Source organism: Hemicordylus capensis, chromosome 3 (genome assembly GCF_027244095.1).
Source record: "Hemicordylus capensis ecotype Gifberg chromosome 3, rHemCap1.1.pri, whole genome shotgun sequence".
NCBI classification, from domain to species: domain Eukaryota; kingdom Metazoa; phylum Chordata; class Lepidosauria; order Squamata; family Cordylidae; genus Hemicordylus; species Hemicordylus capensis.
This window is the reverse complement of record NC_069659.1, coordinates 30,248,914-30,274,703: the sequence shown is the minus strand read 5'-3', so window position 1 is coordinate 30,274,703 and position 25,790 is coordinate 30,248,914. Positions and strand designations below refer to the sequence as shown.

The window sequence follows — 25,790 nt, the reverse complement described above, 5'->3', positions numbered from 1 at the left end:
TTCTCTTGACCCTTACCCAGCATGGCTTATCACATCTGATAATCATATTATCAGAGAGGGTCTGGTTAATATTACAAAAGCTTCTCTGAGGGAGGGCAGGATGCCTCCTTGTCTTAAGGAGGCTATTATTAGACCACTTTTGGGAAAAAACCGACTCAGAGTTAGCTAATTAGAGACCTGTTTCTAATCTTCCATGGTTGGGCAAGATGGTTGAGCCGGTGGTGGCCTCTCAGCTCCAGGCAGTTTTGGATAATGCAGAATATCTAGACCCATTTCAAACTGGCGTTCATGTGGGCTATGGGGTTGAGACTGCCTTGGTCGGCCTGATGGATGATCTCTAAGTGGCTATCGACAGAGGGAGTGTGACTCTGCTGATCCTTTTGAATCTCTTTGTGGCTTTCGATAACATTTACCATAGTATCCTTCTGGACTGCCTGAGGGAGTTGGGATTGGGTGGCACTGTTTTACATTGGTTCTGCTCCTGCCTCTCTGGCAGATTCCAGATGGTGTCGCTTGGAGACTGTTGTTCCGCTAAGTGAGAACTGAAGTATGGAGTTCCACAAGGCTCCATACTGTCGCCAATGCTCTTTAACATCTACATGAAACCACTGGGAGAGATCATCAGGAGTTTTGGTGCTGGCTGTTATCAATATGCTGATGACACCCAGAACTACTTTTCCATGCCGACCTCATCAGGAAATGGCATATTTTCCCTAAATGACTGCCTGGAGGCAGTAATGGGCTGGATGAGGGATAACAAACTGAAGTTGAATCCAAATAAGATGGAGGTAATGACTGTTGCCCGACACCCAAGAAGACACGAGACACAAGGTTTTGGTATAAAATTTGGCCACAATTTATTTAACTTTAACAAGAACATGAAGAGCAAGGATGGCTTCCATCTTGGCAGTGCGTAACTATAGGCATGCACACCCAGGGCATGCCTAACCTATGGTATAGGGTGATACACCTTGGCTCCAGGCAACCCCAAATGTTCCCAAATCCGAGGCTGCCTATCCTAGCCAGCCTAGTGCCAGGCCCCTGGATAGCATCACCCCAAGGTAGCCGTACAGCGATTCCTAAGGGCTTAGCCTGCCAGGGTAGGTTAACAAGGGCAGATCTCCCTGAGCCGTGCAGTCTCTAGGGAGATGCCCTTCTCAACCCATAGCCAAATGCTTACCCGAAGGTGTTCAGCAGCCTAAAATCATTTGCCAACCGCACTGCACCTGCCACAGCGCGGGTTAGCCTAGCTTAACCCAAGCCACCCCACCAAGAGCGCAGATAAACAGCCAATCCCTGCTCTAGATCACGTAAAAACAAACTGGTCCCACTGGGCGAAAGGTGGACACCGTCCCCTCTAAACAAACTGGGCTCAGAAAAAAGAATACTAGGATGGTCTATAGGTCCCCCACCGATGGCCGCTAAGAAACGTGCCATCTGCGCATTAACCTTCCTCCTAGCCCTTTCCACCCTATAAGGGTCCCTCGCGCCTCTCCAAACTCTGCGTTGGAGCATGGCAGACCAAAGAATGAGAATTCCCAGGCACCATTCCAGGACTAGTAAAATGTCCTTGCGCAAGCTATGGAAAATGGACAACCCTGACTTGGACCCCAAATTGTTCTTCCCCAGGTGAAGAACCAAAATGTCGGGCGGCGTATTCACCACCAGAAATTCCTGCAGCATGGGTAAAAACTGGGCGATGACCATGCCCCTGTGCCTGATCCAGGAGATGTCTGCCCACTGACCCAGTCCCAGCTGCGTTCCAGGCTGCGCCACTCGAGCTGTCTTATGCGCCCAAAAAACAATGGAGTGGCCCAAAATGAGTACACAAGCCCTCGCCGCCCATCGTGCAGGGCCTGTAAAGAGAAAAACCGTCAGTGCCGTCACCAATGCTCTTATCGCACGTATCTTTTGTAGGTGGCAGACCGCCAACGCCCAATGCGCTGAATGGTCTCACCCGAAAGAACCAACCGGGAGGCAGCCGAAGCAGCTCTGATGAGAAATGAGTGTAGAGACAGCTGCACAGTATCGACTCTGGCCGCACTCAGTGCACGCCGTGCCACCGTCCAGAACTGGTACTGGGAAAGGGGGCGCCCGTCTTCGTGTACGAATAGGCATCCGGGAGCGGACCCCCGCCGGGACATGTAACTGCCCAAAGCACGTACCGGGCAGAGGAGCACATTGTCGGCTCTGTGTAATGACACCAACTGTCCCCTGCCCCGTTGGTCGGTCTTGGAAAACCTAAGGCGCAGCCGCGCCATGTCCAGCCCCAAGCTAACGTCCCCAAACTTCACCACCTTGAATACGGGGCTGCGATGACCCCTGGGGAGCAATTCACTGGCTCGAAAGGCCCCAAAGAACAAAACAAGAGTGACTGCGTGGAAAACAGAGGCCTCATATGAGGACCGGCAGATCACTGAGAACTGCCTGACCGCGCCCTGTATGGCAGCGGGAAGAAGGGGCCGCCGACTGTCAAGTGGGACCGGGTGTTCCCGTGTCCAACCTTCCAGCATCCTCCTTACCCTGAAATCCCCGGTTGTATCGGACATTCCCTGCACCTTAGCGTGGAAAGCCAGAGCTGCTAAATAACCCACCATGGCCCCAGGAGACAAACCCTTACCCTTAAGGTGGACCAAAAACTGCATCAGCTGCTCCGCAGGGGGGGGGCAGTCTTGGCCCAATCCTACCTGAGTCCTAAAATCCTGAAAGGCCCTGCACTGCCTATAGTAAGCTGCCTGTGTGCTGGGGGCCAAGGAGGCCCAGACCGCCCTCTGGGCTTCTAGGTGCCAAGGCTCCAAAGCCACGCCGGCATCTGGTCGGGCAAGCTCTCCGCCTCTGGCACCAGCTGGCAAAAGCGCTGAACCTGAAAACAAGACAGCGCGTCAGCCAGGCCGTTCTGCACGCCAGGCACATGGCAAGCCAGAAAAAGGATGTTATTAAACAGACAGGTCAATACAAATGCTCTGACTAGGGACATCACCCTAGGGGACCTGGAAGTCTGCCTATTGATCACTTGTACAGTGGCTTGGTTGTCACACCAAAAGCGCACCGTCTTGTTCCTAAAGAGATCCGCCCATAGATGTATAGCCACGACTATGGGGAAGAATTCCAGGAACGTCAAGTCCCTGGTGGCCCCACTAAATACCCAAGCGGCCAGGCACCGCTCAGCGCACCAGCGGCCACGTAAATAAACGCTGAAACCTGAACCTCCAGCAGCGTCGGACTGAACTTGTAGATCCGCTTCCAAGAGGAGTGAATCACACCAGAAAGAAACCCCATTGTATGCTTCCAAAAAGGATGCCCACAGACGGAGGTCAGCCCGCATGGGGGCAGTGACCCGTATCCTATGATGACCGCACCTGACCCCTTTAACGGCGTTGCATAGGCGGCGCAGGAAAGGCCGTCCGGGCGCCACCACCCGGCATGCAAAATTCAAATGCCCGATAATCTGTTGAAGCTGCTTAAGGGTAACCTTGCGTGCCTGGATGCAAGATGCCAACAAGGCTCGCAATGTGTCCAAATTAGTCTGGGGGAGTCTGGAACACCCGCAATGGTATCCAGTTCAATGCCCAAGAAGGTGAGAATAGCTGAAGGACCCTCGGTCTTCTCCTGAGCCAATGGGACACCTAGGTCCGCACAAAGGTGCTGAATAACCTCTAACAGATGCTTGCATTGGTTGGTTCTAGGCCAGCCCACCATGAGAAAATCATCTAAAAAATGAGACGTGGTAACAAGACCCACCTCGCACCGAAGGGCCCATTCAAGAAAGGAGCTAAAAGCCTCAAAGGCTGCACAAGAAATTGAGCAGCCCATGGGCAGAGCCCGATCAATGTAAAACTGCCCCTGAAAGGCGAAACCTAAGAGATTAAAATCTGTAGGATGAACCGGGAGGAGGCGGAACGCAGACTCAATGTCGCATTTTTCAAGGAGGGTGCCCTTCCCACAAGAACGAACTACTCTGACAGCCTGGTCAAAGGACGTGTACTTCACAGAGCACAGGCTGTCTGGGATCCCATCATTAACAGAGGAACCATGTGGGAAGGAGAGGTGGTGAATAAGGCGGTATTCGCCTGGTGCCTTCTTGGGCACGACCCCCAATGGCGAAATGCGCAAATCTGGTAGGGGCAAGTCCCGGAATGGGCCTAGAACCCGCCCCAAAGCTACCTCTTTGTTAATCTTGCGGAGCACCACTGCTTCCATCCCCTCCATGGACTTAAGGTTAGGGGACATACTGTGAACTCTCGAACCAGCGTAGGGAATGCGAAAACCAAAAGTAAACCCCTGTCTCAAATATTGTGCTTGCTTTCTAAGCGGGTAGTCCCGCAGGAGCCATTCTAAGACCGGAAGCTTCACTGGGCTAGGGCCCTTTTCCAGGGGTGGCACCTTGTACAGCGCCTCCACCCCTTCTGCCACTGCTTTGCTGCTCCCTCAGACCCGCTCGGGGGCCCCTGACTCACTGACAATGAATGCTGGCATGTTTTCCGCCGCAGAAACCACACTCATGCTTAAACCTACAAGGGGACCTGTTGCAGCTGCCGCTAGTATTGAAAGCCCAGCATGGCAGGGTACTTTGAACACCCTGCGCAGCTGCAGGCCCTGAAGACTGTGCTGCGGGAGTTCTAGAAATCAGATGACCACTGTCAGCCCGTTCGCCCAGAATGGGTCTCGAGGGGGTCATAATTAGGAGCCAGAGTTCCCGATGCTGCCTGTCCCACGGAATAGCCAGGTTAAGGGAGGCCCTCAGATGAAAAGAACGATCATAGCACTCCCAGGCGTTGCCCATAAAGTCCATGTACCCCCTATGGATGATGTCCATGTACTTAACCATGGCAGGTCCTCTGGATGTGTGCACCTGAAGCACGACACCCATATAGACCGTGTAACCCGACAACCAGTTAGCCCAGTTATGTTCCACTGGCTTGCGTTATGAGTTTAGCACGTTTAGCCCCCCTAGTAATGCTTCAGGAACTAGCTGGAATACCAGAGGGACCACCCTTTTCTGCCGCTGCTGCCCCACCCTGTTTTTCCCTTTCAAGTGCTTCCAAGCGTGCTATAAATGCCCGCACGGCACCCATGTCACAGTCCTCATCGGAAGAATAAGAAACCAGCGCAGGGCGTTGGGGAGGACGAACCCGCTTCCCACCAGACTTAGCCTTGGCCTTCTTTGGACCCATGGCACAGGCAATTGAAGTGAGTGATCAACGAAGCTCCAAACAAGGTCTGTAACCAGAGATGCTCCCAAACCAACACACTAAACCCAGAAAGGGATAAACCGGCCAATGAAACCCAGGCTGCTGCCAAACTGACTGGGAACTGGCCTAAGAAACCTAGCAGGCCGTACAAAACCCACCACGTTGCCCAGGACTAGCCCAGCCCCTGTGAAAGCGGCCCTCCACACGCCGGAAAGCGCCGCGGGGCGGGGAGCACCGCCGAACGCTCGCTCCGGTAGTGTGTGTGGGGGGAGAAGCCAAAAGCAGCCCTCCCAAAGCCGAAAGCGTTGCGGGGGCACCGCCGCCGAAGGCTCGCTCCGGTAGTGGCGGGGAGAGAAACCTACGCCCGCCGCTACCGCCCAGGGCCCGCTGCCCAGAAGGAGCACCGCCGGGGCCCAGTGCACAAAGAGGACCACCTGCCCCCAGAAATGCTCCAAACCTTGGGGGAGGCCTTAAAAAGCCACCCCCTGTTGCCGCCGCCACCGCTTAGGGTAGAGAAAACCCGCTCCCGATCTCACGCCGGGCCGACTAAGCAGGAGCCTTAAAAGGCGTCATGCTCTGATGCCTGTTGAGAGCGAACTGAGCTCGCCCGGGCCCGGAGCAGGACGCGGAGCTGAAGCCCCGCCCCCCTGCGCGGGCCCCCTGACCAATCACGTCAGGAGAAGCCTCGTGCTTCTCAAAGGGGGCCAGGCAAGAGCGCTGCGCCGCTCATTCGAGCAGCGAGCAGCGTAATTGGGGGACAGGATCTGAGAAATGGTTTAGATCTGTTCTGGAGGGGTTACACTCCCCCTTAAAGATCAGGTACATAGCTTGGGAGTGCTCCTAGACCCAAAGTTCTTCCTGGTTTCTCAGGCTGAGGTGGTGGCTAGGAGCGCTTTTTATCAGCTTCAGCTGATACGTCAGCTGCACCCATTTCTAGAGGCGGTGGTACAGTGGTACATAGGCTGGTAAACAGTGGTACGTAGGCTGGTAGCCTCCAGGCTTGGCTACTGTAATGTGCTCTATGTGGGGCTGCCTTTGTACATAGTCCAGAAATTACAAATGGTACAGACTGCGGCAGAGAGATTGGTCTCTGGGACAACGTGGAGGGACCACATAACACCAGTTTAGAAAGAACTGCACTGGCTGCCAATAGGTTTCTGGGTGAAATACAAAGTGCTTGTTCTTACCTATAAAGTCCTTAATGTCTTGGGTCCAGGCTATCTAAGAGAGCACCTCCTTTGTCATAAACGCTGCTGCCAGTTACGATCCTCTAGAGAGCTTGTTTGGTGGCAACCCATGACCAGGTTTTCTCTGTGGCTGCCCCAGGGCTTTGGAATATGCTCCCTACTGAAATAAGAGCATCTCCTTCACTGTCTGTTTTCAGGAAGAACTTCAAGACTCTCCTGTTTTCACAGGCTTTTAATTAGAATGAATTTCAACAACTTTAAAACTTGTTTTAATATCTGTTTTATTTTATTGTTTTTATTATTTATTTTATTATGTAACTTTAAAATATTTTAAATTTTGTACACTGCTTAGAGTATCAGGCAGTATAGAAATATGATAGATAGATAGATAGATAGATAGATAGATAGATAGATAGATAGATAGATGATTGTGTAAATTCCCAGGCAGGCAAGAGAAAGAGGCTTGAGAAAGAGAGTGAGTGTGAGAGTGAGAGCGAGAGCAAGAGAGAGAGAGAGAGAGTAGTTTCAATCTAGAAGTTTGATCTTGAAAGAGATAGTTGGGGGCCTAAGAGCAGGGCAAGCATTCGCTTTCACCTGATCTGGGAGGTGGGACTTCGGGGCTGCAGTGTCTTCTTCCTCAGAGATGCCGGGATTGGAAGCAGGAGGGTTGAGGAGATGAGTGGAGGGAGAGATGGCCATGAGAAGGGATTTCTCCGAGGGTCTGGCTTCCTACAGCAGATAGGCAAGTTGTCTGGATCAGCAAAAAGACCAATTTGGAAGATGGCACGAAACATTGAATGCAGCCTGGCATGGCCTATGCACAGTGGATCGTGCAAGGACTCAGTGATTTCAAGCTCTTTGGGGAGTGCAGGAGAGCACGAAGCTTGCGGGTTGCAATGGAGTGCCAAGTCAAAGGCATGAGGGAACACAGTGGGTTGCGGAACTGGGGATACTTATATCCCAAAATATGCCCCGGGGGCACATTCCTGCAATTGTACTTTGCTGAGTAGAAGTGCTAGGATGTACCTGCATGGAATGCATTGTGTCTGATCGCTCTTCCTGGGTATGACAATGTGGGGATTGCCTTTTGTGTGCAAGGCTGATTGTGATGAAAACCAGAGTATGCAGGGGCACCAAAGAATATCTGTGCTGGGATGGGCTCCCTGGTAGTTCTATCAATAGTTTCAGTACTTACACCTTCTAGGTCTACATCACTGACTCATCTCCCTGGTGATGGGGAGGCTGTTGCTCCACTGCCTTCTCTACTTTTCTTCCTGCCTGGCATATTCGCCTGTGTTGTCATCTCTTGCGAGAGGATGAGGGGAATTAAGAAAGTTCTCTCTGCTTTCAGAGTGGCCTTGGATGCCAGTTAACTTGCTATAGTTAATTTTGGAATCTACTTAGTTGAGGCTACCACATAGGGACAGGGGATGCATCTTAGGCCCTGTTCCAATTTGCTTTGTTTGTAGCCAGATCTAGGGGTGATTAGCCCACTACCAACTAAGTGACCTGTCCCCATGTGTACCATAAACTGAGAGAGCTCAAGTTGCTGTGAAGCTCCTGAGCATATTCAAAGTGCAATCTTCAAGCCCGAAGATGCAACTGCAAACAGGGGGCTCCTGGGAGCCAGGCAGAATAATCACAGCTAACAACATCACCACTCTTCTGGATGTTGGGGCAAAAAGACCTACTTACTCAGCATGTTGGAAAATCTTCCAAGCAGTGTTGCCTGTAATTTTTTTCATCTGTGTGCAAAATTAGTTTTGTTCTGGGCAGCAGTATCAAGGTAGTGCATTCAGAGTGGGGCCTTCCTGATTCAACCTGAGCAGGATCTAAAATTAACAGAGCAGATATCAAAAAACATCTGAGCATATCTGCATGCCTTAGAAGGAACAGTGCCCCCAAGGTTTCATGTGGGCTTATGGGCTTAGCACAAAAACCCTATGGGCTTCGCACCTGTATATCTCTGAGATTGCCTCTAGGGATGTGCGAACTGGTTCGAAGGTTCGAATTCGAACCGAACCAGCCATCAGTTTCGAGCTGCAGGTTCGAATTTGAACTGAACCAGAGGGTGGTTTGATTTGAACCAGTTGGAACAGGTTCAAATTGGTTAGGCCACCCAATAATTGGTAGTATTGGTAGCTAGCACACAGGGGTACCTGTTACCCTAACCCCAAAGCAATCGGACACTCGTACGATTTTTTATGAATTTTTGAAAAATATTTTTATTCTTTCTCATAGGGTATAATGGTACACAAACCAGGACATTATATCTTTTTGTGGAGCACCCATGGGTGCCAACAACCATGCAAACCCCGAAGCAATCAGACACCCCTATGATTTTTTTATGAATATTTGAATTATTTTAAATTATTTTTCTCATAGAGTATAATGGGACACGAACCAGCTCATATCCCCTATTGTGGAGCACCTAGGGGCACAAAAGCGGGGTGGGTGGTATACAGACAGGGGTGCCGACCACTCACAAAACCCCAAGGCAATTGGACACTCCTCTGATTATTGGTGAATTGTTAAATTATTTTTGAATTCCTCATAGAGAATAATTAGGATTGCAGTAAATGTATAGCTTCACATCGGGGGGAAAGGGGTGTCGTAGAGTGGAGTGTGGTGGGTGGTAGCTCCTAACATGGGCAAGGAAGCTATCAGAATTATTTGAAAGGAATTGGGCAAAGGGATGATTTTTAAGTCATTTTTGAAGTTTACGCGTCTTTAAGGTTTTTCTCCATAAAGAAGCATGGAGGTGTCAGCAAATGTATAGCTTCACGTCGGGGGCAAAGGGGTGGCCTAGAGCAGTGTAGGGTTGGTGGTAGTGCCAGGTAGGGGCAAGGAAGCTACCTGAATTTTTTCAAAGGATTTGGGCAGAGGGCTGATTTTGGGTGAATTGTTGATGTTTACGAGTCTTTAAGGTTTTTCCTCATAAGGTATAATGGAGCTTTCAGCAGCCCCATAAGTGCACTTGGGGGGTGCTGGGGTGGCCCAGAGTGAGTGGTTGTGCAGTGCACATAGGGTTCTAACCACCCTCATGGGTTTCTAACCCATGGGGTACAGGGTTCTGTTGTTTCTGAGGTTTTCTGAGTGTGGATTCTATGATAGCAAATGAGATTTTCAATGAGACACCATGAATCCACTCTAATTTGCTATCATAGAATCCACACTCAGAATACTTCAGAAACAACAGAACCCTGTACCCCATGGGTTCGAACCGAACCAGCGGGTGGTTCGAACAAAACCAAAACCGAACCACCACCTCCTAGTTCGAACCTGGTTCGAATTCGAACCGAACCGGGCAAACCGGTTTTATGCACATCCTTAATTGCCTCTCTCAGCCTGTTGTATCCTGTCCTGTGAGGTCTTCTCAGTTGGACCACCTTGGTGTCCTGGGCCCTGGTGTATTGCGTGGTGCCTGGGCCCTTAGGAGGGCCTTATTTGTGGCTGCCCCTCTTCTTTGGAACACCCTTCCCCCCCAGATTCGTTCAGCCCCCTACTTGGTGGCTTTCAAGGCCCTTCTCAAGACCTACCTTTTCCACTAGGCTTTTGCCCTTTATATTATTATTATTTCTTGTTTACACAGTCAGACAGGTGTTATTGACTGGTTTGTTTTATCCAGACATCGAGTCCATCCCAAGGACCTGGGATGCCAGAATTTTATTGTCAATTGTTATAGATATCGTCGCAGAATATAGGCTGTTCCCAGTAAAGCTGCTTTTTGTAATTGGCTGATGGTGATTTCTGTGGCCCCTATGGTGTTGAGGTGCTCTTCAAGGTCTTTTGGAACTGCACCCAGGGCGCCAATTACCACTGGGATTATTTTGGTCTTTTTCTGCCACAGCCTTTCAATTTCAATTTGTAGATCTTTGTATTTGGTGATTTTTTCTATTTCTTTTTCTTCTATTCTGCTATCCCCTGGTATTGCTATGTTGATTATTTTGACTTGTTTTTCTTTCTTCTCGACTACAGTTATATCTGGTGTATTGTGTGGCAGATGTTTGTCTGTTTGTAGTCAGACTTCCCATAATATTTTTACATCTTCATTTTCTTCAACTTTTTCAGTTTTATTGTCCCAGCAATGTTTGGCTACAGGTAGCTTGTATTTTTTGCAGATGTTCCAGTGTATCATCCCTGCTACTTTGTCATGCCTTTGTTTGTAGTCAGCCTGTGCGATCTTTTTACAAATGCTGATTAGGTGGTCCACGGTTTCATCTTCTTCTTTACAAAGGCGGCACTTGCTGTTTGTGGTTGATGTTTCGACTTTTGCTCTTATTGCATTTGTTCTTAGTGCCTGTTCTTGTGCAGCCAGTATTAAACACTCTGTTTCTTTCTTCAAGTTGCCATTCTTAAGCCATTGCCAGGTCTTGGTGATGTCTGATTGTCCACTCATATAGTGCAAATATTGACCATGCAGTGGCTTATTTTTCCATTTTTCTGCTCAGTTCTTGACTTGTTCTTTCTTGTAGGCCTGCTTTGTTTCATTGGTGTTGAATAGTTTTGCATTATTGACCATTTGAAGTGCATCTTCTTCACTGTCCTTGATATATTCTTCAAGGCCTCTTTTCTCCTCCTCTACTGTTTGATGGACTTGCAGCATTCCTCTTCCACCTGATCTGCGAGGGAGGTATAGCCTATCGACATCACTGTGGGGGTGCAGAGCATGATTGATGGTCATGATTTTCCTGGTCTTACGATCTAGTGTCTCTAGCTCTGCCTGGGTCCAGTCTATTATTCCTGCAGTGTATCTAATAACAGGTATAGCCCAGGTGTTTATGGCTTGTATGATGTTCCCGCCATTGAGTTTGGACTTGAGGATTTTTCTGACTCTCCTGATGTATTCACTTCCAATTTTTCTTTTAACTTCAGTGTGTGCAATGTTATCAGCCTGGAGAATGCCCAAGTATTTGTAAGGTTCTTTCTCTTCCAGGTTCTTGATGTTGCTTCCATTGGGCAGTTCTATTCCTTCTGTTTTTGTTATTTTCCCTCTGTTCATTATTAATGCAGCACACTTGTCTAGTCCAAACTCCATTGCTATATCGCTACTGAATATATGGACATTGTTTATCAGTGATTCGATTTCTGACTGGGACCTTCCATACAACTTCAGATCGTCCATGTACAGCAGATGGTTGATTTTACTTGATGTTTTAGATGTTTGGTATCCGAGGCCTGTTTTGTTGAGTATTTGTGAAAGTGGGGTCATGGCGATTACAAACAACAGAGGGGATAGTGAGTCCCCTTGGAAAATGCCTCTTCTAATGCTAACCTGTCCAAGTGTCTCGCCATTGATTGTTAACTGTGTACTCCACATGCTCATTGCTTTTTAAATAAATATATGAATGTTTTTGCTGACACCAGTTGTTTCTAAACATTTTAGTATCCATGTGTGAGACAATGAATCGAAGGCTTTCTTGTAGTCAATCCATGCAACACTTAGATTGGTTTTTCTTCTCTTGCAGTTTTCTAAAATCATTTTGTCAATCAGCAGCTGGTCTTTTGTGCCTCTGGTGTTCGGGCAATTTCCTTTCTGTTCAACTGGAAGCTGTTTGTTAGTTAATAAGTGTTGCATGACTTCATCTGCTATTATTCCAGTTAATAATTTGAACATGGTTGGCAGACAGGTTATCAGTCTATAATTACTTGGAACTGCACCTTTTGCTGGGTCTTTCATAATGAGATGGGTTTTCCCAGTTTTTATCCATTGTTCAATATCACCGCCTTTCATAATGTGATTGAACTGTTTTGATAGTTGTTTACAAAGGCTTGTTAGGTGTTTAAGCCAGAAGCCATGCAGTTCATCATTGCCTGGCGCAGTTCAATTTTTAATTTTCTTTGCTCTTTCACTTATTAATTCTGGTGTTATTATTAGATCTTGCATTTGTTGGTTACATTTTTCGACCTCTTTCATCCAGCCTGCTTTTTTATTATAATCTATTGGATTGTCCCATAATTTCCACCAGAATTGCACTGTTTCTTCTTTATTTGGTGTTTCTACGTTTCTTGCAGTTTCTCCTTCTATGCTTTGGTAGAAACGTCTCTGATTCAACTGGAATTGGAGATTCTGCCTGTGTTGTGTAATTCTGGCTTCGTATCTGCTAATCTTCTTTGACACTGCTGTTATTTGCTGCTTTATTATTTCCAGGATATCTCTAATTCTCCTTGAATCTAGGTGGTATTTTTGGATCAGATACTGTTTGGTGTTTTCATTCTTCAGCTTCTTGTCTTTCATATCTTTCAATTTACTAGCATCTGATCTAAGCATGGAGATTTTATTTTCTAATTGAATCTTCCATTTAGGTGATGTACTGCTTTCTTTTTTGACAGGTCCACTGATCTTCTATCCGAGCTCTTGTGTTGTTATTGTTGCTGCACTGTACATTAGTTGGTTTGTTTCTTGCAAATTATTGGTTGTTATTTCTGCAAGTGCAGCATTGACATCTTTTAATGCCTGAGCAAGTTGTTTTTTGGCAACTGTTTTTAGAGCGGGAAGTCGAGCCCTGGTGGTTGTTTGGTTCATGTGCTCAGTTCTTTCTTTCTTTCTTTCTTTCTTTCTTTCTTTCTTTCTTTCTTTCTTTCTTTCTATTTGCTTTAGTTCTTGTTTCTTTTCTGTTAAACGGCATTTGGGTTTTTGAGGTGAAGGCAAAGGGGAGGTTGCCTGGTTTTGATTTTGAAACAGTTCAGCAATGGTGGTATCCTCTATTTCCAACACCTCCTCCATCTGCGCCTGAACAACTGCTTCAGTTGGTGGTAATTCTTCTTCCATATCTTGAGCCTGTGTTGCTCTTTGCAGTTCTTTCAGCTCAACTCCTGTGAATACTTTATTTCTTATTATAAATCTTCTCTAGTCTGTTAGCCTTTGTTCTGTTATTTCTGTATCCGGATGCTTCTCTTTCCAAATTTGGTACATTCTTTTTAAATAACCTCTTCTGGTTGGACTAGACTTGTAATAGCAGATCATTATTTCCTTGTTGGCATTTTTTGTATATTTTTTTTGGTTAAGCGACGTTTCTTCCAGTAGCTTTGCTGTCTCCAGCCCTGGTTGCTCAACTGAAGATCCTGAGTCCTGTAGCCCACTTGCCACCAGATGTCCAGGGACTATAGCACCTGGCGCGGTCCTTGTTGATCCAGGCGATGACCGATCCAGTATAGATTTATTAATGTTAAATCTCACCATATTGTTGATGGGAGAGGCACTCTTTGTCTGGCTCCTCTGGTGAGACCTGTCCAGTATGGTTGGACCTCTGGCATAGCTCTCACCATCATCAGAGCACACAAGCCCCACAACCACATTAAGGTAGTGCCTCACTTATTATTATTATTATTATTATTATTATTATTATTATTATTACACAGTCAGACAGGTGTTATTGACTGGTTTGTTTTATCCAGACATCGAGTCCATCCCAAGGACCTGGGATGCCAGAATTTTATTGTCAATTGTTATAGATATCGTCGCAGAATATAGGCTGTTCCCAGTAAAGCTGCTTTTTGTAATTGGCTGATGGTGATTTCTGTGGCCCCTATGGTGTTGAGGTGCTCTTCAAGGTCTTTTGGAAGTGCATCCAAGCGCAAATTACCACTGGGATTATTTTGGTCTTTTTCTGCCACAGCCTTTCAATTTCAATTTGTAGATCTTTGTATTTGGTGATTTTTTCTATTTTTTTCTATTTCTTTTTGTTCTATTCTGCTATCCTCTGGTATTGCTATGTTGATTATTTTAACTTGTTTTTCTTTCTTCTCGACTACAGTTATATCTGGTGTATTGTGTGGCAGATGTTTGTCTGTTTGTAGTCGGAAGTCCCATAATATTTTTACATCTTCATTTTCTTCAACTTTTTCAATTTCATGGTCCCACGAATTCTTGGCTACAGGTAGCCTGGATTTTTTTGCAGATGTTCCAGTGTATCATCCCTGCAACCTTGTCATGCCTTTGTTTGTAGTCAGTCTGTGCGATCTTCTTACAACAGCTGATTAGGTGGTCCACGATTTCATCTGCTTCTTTACAAAGGCAGCACTTGCTGTTTGTTGTGGATTATTCAACTTTTCCTTTTATTGCATTTGTTCTTAGTGCCTGTTCTTGTGCAGCCAGTATTAAACCCTCTGTTTCTTTCTTCAAGTTGCCATTCTTAAGCCATTGCCAGGTCTTGGTGATGTCTGATTTTCCACTTATATTGTGCAAATATTGACCATGCAGTGGCTTATTTTTCCATTTTTCTGCTCAGTTCTTGACTTGTTCTTTCTTGTAGGCCTGCTTTGTTTCATTGGTGTTGAATAGTTTCGCATTATTGACCATTTGAAGTGCATCTTCTTCACTGTCCTTGATATATTCTTCAAGGGCTCTTTTCTCCTCCTCTACTGTTTGATGGACTTGCAGCATTCCTCTTCCACCTGATCTGCAAGGGAGGTATAGCCTATCGACATCACTGCGGGGGTGCAGAGCATGATTGATGGTCATGATTTTCCTGTTCTTACGATCTAGCGTCTCTAGCTCCTCCTCCTCCTCCTTATTATTATTATTGTTGTTATTATTACTATTGTTCACTGCCTAGAGTCTTTGGAGAAGGCGGTATATAAGAAATTTTTAATAAGTGAATGAATTAATGAGGGTCAGGTTGGTCCCATGAGGTCAGGCTTTGGCTGCTTGCCATCTCAGGAGTCTCTTAAGACATGTATCTTTTCAGGAGATGAGTTTTTCTTGCTCCTTTGGGGTGCAGTTCTGCCTTCACCCAGTAACCTGCTATTTCCCTAACAATGTCATCCTTACTCCTCCCTCACCAAACACACACTATTGATAAATAGTCCAAGTAAACATTAGGCTACTATGACATGCTCTAAGTTGAACTGTGTCGTGTTTGAGCAAACAGTTGAAGTGGCATCTGGATTTCAGGAAAACTCATGCCATGATTTCTGAGCCCTAAAGCAAATCCTTTCCATGACTGTTATTGGGCTATAGATTTTCTAACCCCCTCTAAGCACAACACTCGTTGAGCATAATGTCTGCATAGGGCTACGGTTTCTGATAGCTGGCTGTACAATTAGCAGCCCCCCCCAAACCTGGTTTCTCCCATTCACCACAAATCACGGGGGGAACTGATTGCACAGCTGCCAGTCAGAAAGAGTGGCGCCAGCTGGAGGGCTGCAGTTGGAAGACATGGAGAAGGTTGGCTATCTGCTCGGGTAGCTGAGCACAACCCTCCCCTCAAATTGCCAGTGTTAGCAGTGAAAGAGTCCTGGTCAGAGCCCTGCTGCTTCTGGATACATTCCTTCTCTGTGGAAAGCCAAAGGCCTCTTGGGACCAAAAGAGGTTCATGGGCTCTTTGTCTTGTTCCTTCTTGTTTAACTGGCATTGTTCTTTCCTATCAACACAAACCTATCTTCCCATTAACAGGTATTATCGCGGTCATAAACCACATTCTGATACTCCTGACCTTAACTTACCTGTACTTTCTTTGCTCTCTGGCCCTAGAAGGCTTCCTCCGGTTTCTTATTTCTGCCAGTCCCACATGCCCCTCTTCACCTGTCTCTTATGCCTGAACTGCCTTTGTGAAATTGAAATAATCTGCATTAAATAAATAAAATTTGCTTGTAACATGAAACTAGAGGTTGCTGGACCTGCGGTTAATTTTTTGAACCATGAATCGCATCACAGACATTCGTCCAGCCGTGGTCGGGCAACCTCCATTTTCAGGGCAGGGGAGCCCTTCCCTTTTCCTGGTGTGCCAACGCAACATCTCCATAGCACTCGCATTGCCAGACTGTGGGCAAGGAGTCAGCACATCTGCAGGGCGGCAGTTATTGGCCACGATCTTCAAAGGGGTATGCCAAACACCATCGTTTGTTTTGGGAATAGTCCGCCCACCCTCGGCAGGGAAAGGGAATTTAAGTCCCGTTAAATGCTAAGCCATGTATGCCCTTCTTCTGGCAGTGATTCCCCTGCTGCCCTTGTAAGAGCCCCCCAAGAAAATTGTTTTGCACAAGCACTATTTTTGGTGTGTGTGTGGGATCTGGGGTGGGGCACAATTTTATTGTTACTCAGGAAAGAGAAGAAAACATGACTTCCTAGGAGGGGAGATGTATATGCAGGAGAGCAAAGAATCCTGGAGTCTGGCCCGCTGTGACCAAGGATGCTCTTGTGATGACTCACCCCAGCAAAGAGTCCATGGAGACCAAACCACACTCTTGCCCTGGGGGGGAGGCATTGCCACCAGTGGACTGGCACTCTCATGAGAGTGCCAGTCTACTGGAGAGGATCTCAGGCTCAAAACCCCTTAGTCTTCTGTCAGACCCTGCACTCATGAGTTGAGCTAACCTCAAAAAGGGGCCCCTGCTTCCGTAGGCCTCTGTTCTCTCTGATTAATGATAGAACTTTTGCAAAGTGACCCTTCACACACACTTCCAGGGATGCCTTTCATGCACCCAAAGGAGATTTTGACTCTCCATGTGTCCAGGTGTAGCCAGGTGGGCAGAATGGAGAAACACTTTAATCTGGCCAGGGTCAGATCTTTACTCTCATTCAAATTTCCTGGGTTCAGACCAGCATTTCGCCGTATGCAGAACTGCTACTGTGGGTCCATGTGAGAGAAGGGAACCCCGATTTCCAGCAACCCCAGAAGAGTGAGTCACTGTTCCAAGTTAAACCAAGGATGGATGTGTTCAAATGATGGATGGGCTGCCAGAGGGAGTGTTTTGACAGTTTCTTCATGGCAGTCATCAAGACAGGGAGAGCTGTTTCTGGGGTATCCATTCCTGCATTTTGCTTATATAGGCATTCTTGCTGGGTGGCTTGTGCCATCCAGCTCCCATGCCCTGGGACACTCATGTAAGAGACCAGTCTGTGGGAGAAGGGATGTTCTGGAAGAGAGCTGTGTCTAAAAGCCATGCATTAAGTAAATATGTTAAATTAATAGTATGTCTTAATTTATATTACATAAACTGTCTTCACTGATGGAAAGGCAGGGCAGGTCAGAAAGAGAAAGAAAGAAAGAATGGAGGTAAGTAAGTTCCCAAAGATTGTCAATCTGGTTTGCATTTGAATGGAAGACATGGGTGAGCACTGTAAGATATTCCCCTTAGGGGATGGGGCTGCTCTGGGAAGTGTATTTGCATGCTTGCATGAAGAAGGTTCCGAGTTCTCTCCCTGATATCTCCAAGATAGGAAAACAAAATTTTTTTCGGGACAACAAAATTTTTATTGAACCAACCAATTACCAAAGCATACAGTGCATTACCAAAGGACAACTATATACAAAGTGGTTGTTTGTACATCATATATACAAAGATTTACACTGTGTGTGTGTGTGTGTGTGTGTGTGTGTGTATTACATCCAATGTCCATTCCCACAATTTGTTCCATTGTTGTTTAGAAGAGATACACTTGCCTTTCTGCACACAACCATACACGTGAACCTCTTGATCACATCTTCCCTCCCTGTTCCTATGCAGGTCCATTGCATAAATAGCATACAGGTTTACTAACCTGATTACAAGAAGGGGAACGTTCCAATTCCCTAGTATGAGGGCACCCTGTCCTGCTGAACTGGGTCTGGTCCAGTTTGAACACCGAACAAGGCTAAATTGTTTTGTGGGCCAGTTTGGGTATGTACTTGTAAAGGGCAATCCCTAGCCTAAGGATGGGCGGAGGGAAGGCGGGCAGAAGAAAAAGTAGATGCCGACCTGTGAGCTATTGACAGCCACTGTCTGTCTATTATGCAACTCTGCCTGTGTAATGCTTGCATTTTGCACAAGTGCACTCTTACACAAGTGCACACACTTTCTGTTAAAAGGCAGGCAGAAGATTGAACAGTGTTTCCAAAGACAGTGTCCAACCTTGGGGGATGGGGGTGGGCAGTTAGCAAAGAGGGTAAAATGGAGGGAGAACTCTCCAATTCTTAATCCTCCATTTCTAAAAACAGAAGTGCTTACATTAGCCTCTAGAGGTGTATTAAGGAGGGCAGCTCCCCTCTACATTGAGCCAATCCCATTGGATTCAATGGGGCTTACTTCCAGGTGTGGGTATAAGATTGCAGATTTGCCCCCACCCCCAGGAAAGGTCTTGCTGCCACCCATGCACAAACTCTGAAAAGTGAAGGTTATACCTTGAACGGTTATGCCCATTAGCCAATAATCGCTCTATCATCCCTTTACCCATTCATTTCATAGCACACGGTAAGATGGTTCTCAGAAGCAGAGATTCCTGGGTAAGAGAAGTTTAATCCAGGAATCTCTGGTCATCTAGGACAGGGGATCCTTAAATGTGAAACTCCAGATATTGCTGGACCACAACTCTCATCATTCCCAGCCACTATAAATTGTACCTGGGGATGATGGGAATTGTAGTCCAGAACCATCTGGAGTACCACAGATTAGGATCCCCTGGCATGGGACATCGGGAGTCCTCCACCTTGTTAGTGCAGGGCGCTACTGCTCTTATGAGATCTCTCAGGAGCATGATAGGTCAGTTCCTAACACATTCATACATACCCATGACATATCTATTGGTCTTAGTGGTGCTTCAAAAAACCTAGTTGCTCACCTAAGGAGTCAGCAATAAACTCAGAGCTATAGATGTCAGGTTCCTCTTCCAGGTTCTTAATCTCATGCCAAAGATGGGTTACGATCACACCAGTCCTTCCCTCCTGGAATATGCCCTCATCTCAATAAAAGCCTGGCTCCCTTGAGTTCTCTACATTACACTTGGAGTTTTTCAGTCTCTCTTGGTCCCTTTCCCCCTCAAAATTGGGATCCTATAAGCTATTGACAATGTTGCCACATTAGGAACGGGAAGGAAAGGATGAGAAACGTTGCTGCCATCCAGGATCTTAGACAGATCAGGGACGGTCCAGGAGTGCACATTATGAGAACAGCGCACAAATACCTCCATGCCTTTTATAGATCAGTGGATCCAAATTCCTATAGATAATAGCTATGCATTCTATAGGTATTTTGGAAGCCACTCGACCACAACCCCAGATAGCCTAGAAGCCCGCAATAAAAACAACCCCTATAAAAAGCCTTTCAACTCCTGTCCAGCCGAATGGCAGTAGAACAATGACACTCTGCCTGTGTAAGTATTGAAATTTGGACAAGTGCACACATCTCCGTTAAAAGGCAGGCAGAACATTATGCAGTATGTCAGCCAGAGAAAGCTCAGAAGGATTCAGACAGATTCTGTCTAGGTCAATCCAGCAACAGTGAAAGCAACCTAGCCTCTTCCACAGTTCAAGAAGGAAAGCCAAAGGTGAAAAGGAAACAAAAGGTCCCTCACGGTCCAGTTTTTGACTCAACGACTATGCTATCAGTGCAGTAGAGCCGAATGCCATTCAGAGCTGTATCATCATACCATATACCCTGGTGTGCCTGTACCTGGTGGTGAAGAGAAGGAGTGATGATAACACTGATGCTGCACTCTACGACTGCCCACATTTTGTAAAATTACAGCACAGTGTTTTCAGTGGGAATTAGCCATTCACACTGGCTCCCTCCCTGCTGGAATTGGACAGCATCATACTGGTCCAGTCAGATTAATGATGAGCAGCTTCAGCACTAGTCATTGACTACTAGTTGTGCAGAACAACTGCTAGCCAAGCTTGGGGATTTGCATTCACATCCACCTCAGCCAACAGCAAGCCATAGGAGAAATTCAGTCTTGTTATTGGCAGACCTAGATAACCCCAACCTTGCAGACCTCAACTAGCTTTGTATTTTGCAGGAGATGTTCTTCATCTTCCAGCAATGAAGTTCCCAACCTGATTCAAGTTATTCCTACACTAACAGGTTCGTCTGAAATTATTATTTGTCTGTCTGTTTGTTTGATTGATTGATTTCTATACCACCCTTGCAAAAATGGCTCAGGGTGGTTTACACAGACAAATAACAAATAAATAAGATAGATCCCTGTCCCCAAAGGGCTCACAATCTAAAAAGAAACATAAGATAGACACCAGCAACAGTGACTGGAGGTACTGTGCTGGGGGTAGATAGGGCCAGTTTCTCTCCCTCTACTAAATAATGAGAATCACTACGTAAAAAGTTGCCTCTTTGCCAAGTTTATTTTATTTATTGATTTATTTATATTTATTTTTGCATTTATATACCGCCTTTCATTAAAAGATAACCCCAAGGTGGTTTACAAATGTTAAAAACATACAATAAAAACACAATAAAAACATCATGCTAAAAGTATAAAAACATATAAAAACAGGCATAAAACAATACAAACATATAAAAATACACAGAAGCAGCAGTAAAAACGATTATGTAAAAGCCTGGGTAAAAAGCCAAGTCTTTACAAGCTTTCTAAAAGCTGTGATGGAGTCCGAGGAATGAATGGCCACTGGGAGAGCATTCCAGAGTCTGGGGGCAGCAACAGAGAAGGCCCTGACCCAAGTGCATGACAGCCGGGCCTCCCTCATTGTCAGCACCCGCAGTAGTGCCCCCTCAGATGTCCTCGTCAAGCGGGCAGCAACCCTTGGGAGCAGGCAGTCCCTCAAATACCCCGGGCCCAAATTGTTTAGGGCTTTAAAGGTCAAAAACAGCACCTTGAATTGGATCCAGAAACGAACCGGCAGCCAGTGCAGCTCTTTCAAAATGGGGGTGATATGTTCCCAATGGGCAGCTCTGGATAAAACCCTCGCTGCTGCATTTTGCACTAGCTGCAGTTTCCAGATATTCTTCAAGGGCAACCCCACATAGAGTGCGTTACAGTAATCCAGCCGCGACGTGACTAAGGTGTGGGTAACCGTGGCCAGATCTGCCTTCTCGAGAAAGGGACACAGCTGGTGCACCAGCCGAAGCCGTGCAAGGGCACCCCTGGCCACCACCTCCACCTGAGCTTCCAAAAGCAGAGCCCGGTCCAGTAGTACCCCCAAGCTGCATACTTGCTCTTCAAGGGGAGTGCAACCCCATCCAGAACCGGTGAAATCTCCTCATCCTGATTGGCTCTCCTACTGACCAACAGTACCTCCGTCTTATCCAGATTCAATTTCAGTTTGTTAGCCCACATCCAACCCATCACGGCCTCCAGCCCCCGATTCAGGACATCCACCACCTCCCTAGGATCAGATGACAAGGAGAGATAGAGCTGAGTGTCATCCGCATATTGCTGACAACTCAGTCCAAATCCCCGGATGACCTCTCCCAGCGGCTTCATGTAGATGTTAAACAGCATGGGGCACAAGACCGAACCCTGCGGGACCCCACAGACCAACGGCCACGGGGCCGAGCAGTAGTCCCCCAGCACCACCTTCTGGACCCTCCCCTCAAGAAAGGACCGGAACCACTGCAATGCTGTGCCTCTGATTCCCATACTCGAGAGGCGGCCCAGAAGGATACCATGTTCGATGGCATTGAACGCTGCCAAGAGGTCCAGCAGAACCCACAGGGATGCACTCCACCTCTCTAGTTCCTGGCATAGGTCATCCACTAGAGCAACCAAGGCAGTCTCAGTCCCATACCCGGGGCGGAAGCCAGACTGAAAAGGGTCCAGATAATCCGTATCATCCAAGACCCTCTGCAGCTTGGACACCACCACACGCTCCATCACCTTGCCCAAAAAGGGCAGGTTAGACACAGGTCTATAGTTGTCCAGGTTGGAGGGATCAAGGGAGGGCTTTTTAAATAGAGGTCTTACCACCGCCTCCTTGAGGCACGATGTCATCCTGCCCTCCCTTAATGAAGCATTAACGATCACCTCCAGCCATCTGCCTGTCCCATCCTTGGCAGCTTTTATTAGGCATGAAGGGCAAGGGTCAAGAGCGCACGAAGTTGCCCGCACACTGCCCAGTTGCCCGCACACTGTCCGCACACTGCCCACTGTTCACATCCTCAGGCCGCACCAAATGAAAAGAATCCAACACAACGGGACCAGATGGTACCAAAGGCACGTCTGCTGGAACTGCCAAAACTCTGGAGTCCAGGTCAGCACGGATGCAAGCGACTTTATCTGCAAAGCGACAGGCAAACTGATCACAAAGAGCTGTATATGAATCCTCCCCCATTGTCTGGGGGGATGTGTGGAGCAAGGTTTTCACCACACGAAACAGCTCTATTTGTCTGCACTGAGCAGACGCAATGGGGGCGGAGAAAAAGCATTTTTTCACCGCCCCCACCGCCACGGCGTAGTCCCTAAAATGGGCTCTAGCTCGTGTTCGATCGGATTCGTGACAACTCTTCCTCCAGCGTCGTTCTAGCCGTCGTCCGAGTTGCTTCATCGCCCTAAGCTCCGAGGAAAACCAAGGAGCAGAATGGGCTCCACCAAGCCGGAGAGGGCGCTTGGGGGCAACCGTGTCAACAGCCCGGGCCATCTCTCCATTCCAGAGATCAACCAAGGCCTCGTCAGGGTCACCAGCTCTGGACACTGGAAACTCCCCAAGGGCCATCTGAAATCCAAGCTGATCCATAAGCCTCCGGGGGCGGACAATCTTAATCGGCCCACCACCCCTGCAGAGGGCAGACGGAGCAGTCAAACTAAACCCCACCAGGTGATGATCTGTCCATGACAAGGGAGTGGTCTCAAATTCCCCCAACTCCAGATCATTTATTTCCCGGTCGGCAAAAACCAGATCCAGAGTGTGTCCCGCCACGTGGGTAGGGCCCGATACCAATTGAGACAGGCCCATGGTTGCCATGGAGTCCATGAAATCCTGAGCTGCACCCACTAGGGGGGCCTCAGCGTGAACATTGAAATCCCCCAAAACAATCAGCCTGGGGGAACCCAAGGCCACCTCCGAGACAACCCCCGCTAGCTCAGGTAGGGAGACTGAAGTGCAGCGGGGTGGTCGGTACACCAACAGAATCCCCAGCCTATCTCGGAGGCCCACACTCAAGGACAAACACTCGAAATTCTGAGATTGCCTGACCGGGCACCTGGAAACAGGGAGGGTCTCTTGAAAGATGACTGCAACGCCTCCTCCCCGACCGTCGAGGCGGGGGTGCTGCACGATCTGGAAACCTGGAGGACAAAGCTGAGAGAGAAAAACCCCGCCCAGCGCATCCAACCAGGTCTCCGTCACACATACCAGGTCAGCACGCTCATCCACAATCAGATCGTGGATGAGAGATGTTTTTGCGTTAACTGACCTGGCATTCAGCAGCAGCACCCTAATCCTCGAAGGAGTGTTCTCAGAGCTCCCTAGGGTCAGAGGGTTGGGAGAAGGGCTGGAAAAAAGAACAGGCCTCAATTGCCTGGACCGATTTCCCCTGTAACGGCCTGCCCAACTCCCACCACCATACCTCCCTCTGTCCACTACCCGTGATATTGCTGCCCCCACTCCAGACCCACTTTTTCGCTCTCCCAGACACATCTCCCCAGACTAACCCACCACGGCCTCTTGGCTTATTAAAAACCAGAACCAGACTCGCGTAAACTCCTGCTGGCTTCTTAATTGAGGGAAGACGGATCTTCAAGGCAGAAGGAGAGAAATCTTCTGGGCCCCCAGGCAGTTCACCCCACGGCAGAGAGCCACAAGGACGAGAGCCCTTGTGCTCTCGCCCTTCAGCTCACGCCAAGAGGCTCGCGCCCTTGGGCTAGCCTGCCCTATATAGCAGCAGCAGCAGCAGCAGCAGCAGCAGCCCAAGGAGATGTTACAGCTGAGGAAAGGTGGGGCAGAGGCAAAGACAAAGACAGCAGTCAGTCAGTGCCCCACCCAAGCTGTTCCCCTTCTGTCTTCTTCCCCCAGGCCCTTGGGCTAGCCTGCCCTATATAGCAGTAGCAGCAGCATCCCAAGGAGATGTTACACACACCTGAGGAAAGGTGGGGCAGAGGCAAAGACAAAGACAGCAGTCAGTCAGTGCCCCACCCAAGCTGTTCCCCGGGGCTAGGGTTAGGGTCCTTTTCTCGTCCTTTGCTCATGGAGGCAGAGTTTAGTCTCCCTGATTTAATGTGCTGCTGACTTAGATGGATGTTCTACAATATTTCTAACAACACCCAATGTTCAGCCTGTAATTTTCATGTAAAAAGCCAAATCCTACAAACACACAATGAATCTTCAGTGACTCTCCCTGAAAAGGAAACCAGAATCAAAGGAACATAGGAAACCCCTAAGACTTCTCAATGCTCCAGGAAGTGATTCAACTATGGTAATACAACACTATCACCTTTCTCAGTACTTGGGCTGACATCTGCTTTCCTGTCCTCATCAAAACTGATCCCACCACCATCATCATTTTCTTGCCTTCTCCCATTCCTTTAGATGATTCCTTTATATACTACTGTTTCTTCATCTTTGCCTTTTGGGGTTCTAAAGCAGTTGTCTGAGGAACATTCAAAAGAAAGGATGGAAGCAGTGACATAACCTCCATTGGACAATGGGGCAGGAGGACAAATGTCCCTGGGCTGCTGGGGTGGGGTGGGGGTTGCCATGGTGCCCCCTGCACTGGGGCACCACCTTGCTAATTGCTAAACAAAACACTCACCGGCTGGGAGCAAGAGGAACAGTCCTTTCCCCACTCCTTTCCAGCTGGCAAGTGAACGGCCATTCAGCCCCTCTCCCAGGTGCTGGCCACTCCCCATGCATCAGCATCCCATGCATCAACTCATTTTTTCCTTCCTTTCTCTTCCTCACTCAGAGGAAAGGAGAGGAAGAAAGGCGGCACTCAGCTGTCATTGACACACCAGCTGGGACGGAGTGGAGAGGAGCTGAAGGATCACTTCTGGATGCTGGCCACGCCCCCTGGGTCTTATGACAGATGCAAGGGATGTGGCCAGTGTGCACGCACAGTGGTGGTGGAGGGGAGAGCTGTAGTCTGTCCCCCGACTGCCATTGGGCTCCCTCCATCCCTGGATGGGGGAAATTGTTGATTGAGGCAGCTCCCCGGCATCAAGATATCTCAGTGGAGGGAGGTCCTAAATTAGGGAAACTCTTACCTTGAGTGCAAATCCACGAGGATAACCTTTAGGGCACAATTCAATTGCACCCCAGACTCCGTATGGTCCTCCATTTTTCACATTTATCATGGTCTTATAATTCTGGGCTGCTGTAGTGCACAGGCAGCAGGAGAGCATCAAGGAGAAGAAAATGCTGACAGCGAGAGCCATGGAAGATGTTCTGCTTTGGGTCTACCTGCAAAAAACCTAGAAGAAGAATAACAGGCCTGAGAAGGGACAGTTTGGTGGGTGTCCTCCAGACACACTTCCATCAGTTCTGCATTTTAGAAACGTGCTTACATTGGGTTAATGCTATCTATTGTCTATCTGGCTTTTTGGACCATAGTTTGAGTCCTACAAGCAGCTAAAAGTTGCTGGCAGTCTGGGTTGGATCCATTTCGGTGTCTACAGCAAAGCACAGTGGGGTGGGTGGTAGGCACCTAGGGGTTCCTACCACCAACCAAACCCCAAGACAATCGGACATTCCTCTGATTATTGGTGAATATTTAGGGGGGGAGGGTTGGTCTAGAGGGAGTGTTG

General features: G+C 47.8%; 1 protein-coding gene across 1 annotated transcript in view; it reads left to right on the top strand.

The window, feature by feature from the left end:
• The first annotated feature begins 3,550 nt into the window (after positions 1-3,550).
• Positions 3,551-25,790, top strand: part of LOC128349672 (vitelline membrane outer layer protein 1-like) — a 59,635-nt gene continuing 37,395 nt past the window's right edge. Inside the window, exon 1 of the mRNA XM_053306346.1 lies at positions 3,551-3,577. Coding sequence (XP_053162321.1) covers positions 3,551-3,577 — 27 coding nt within the window. The remainder of the gene's footprint in view (positions 3,578-25,790) is intronic.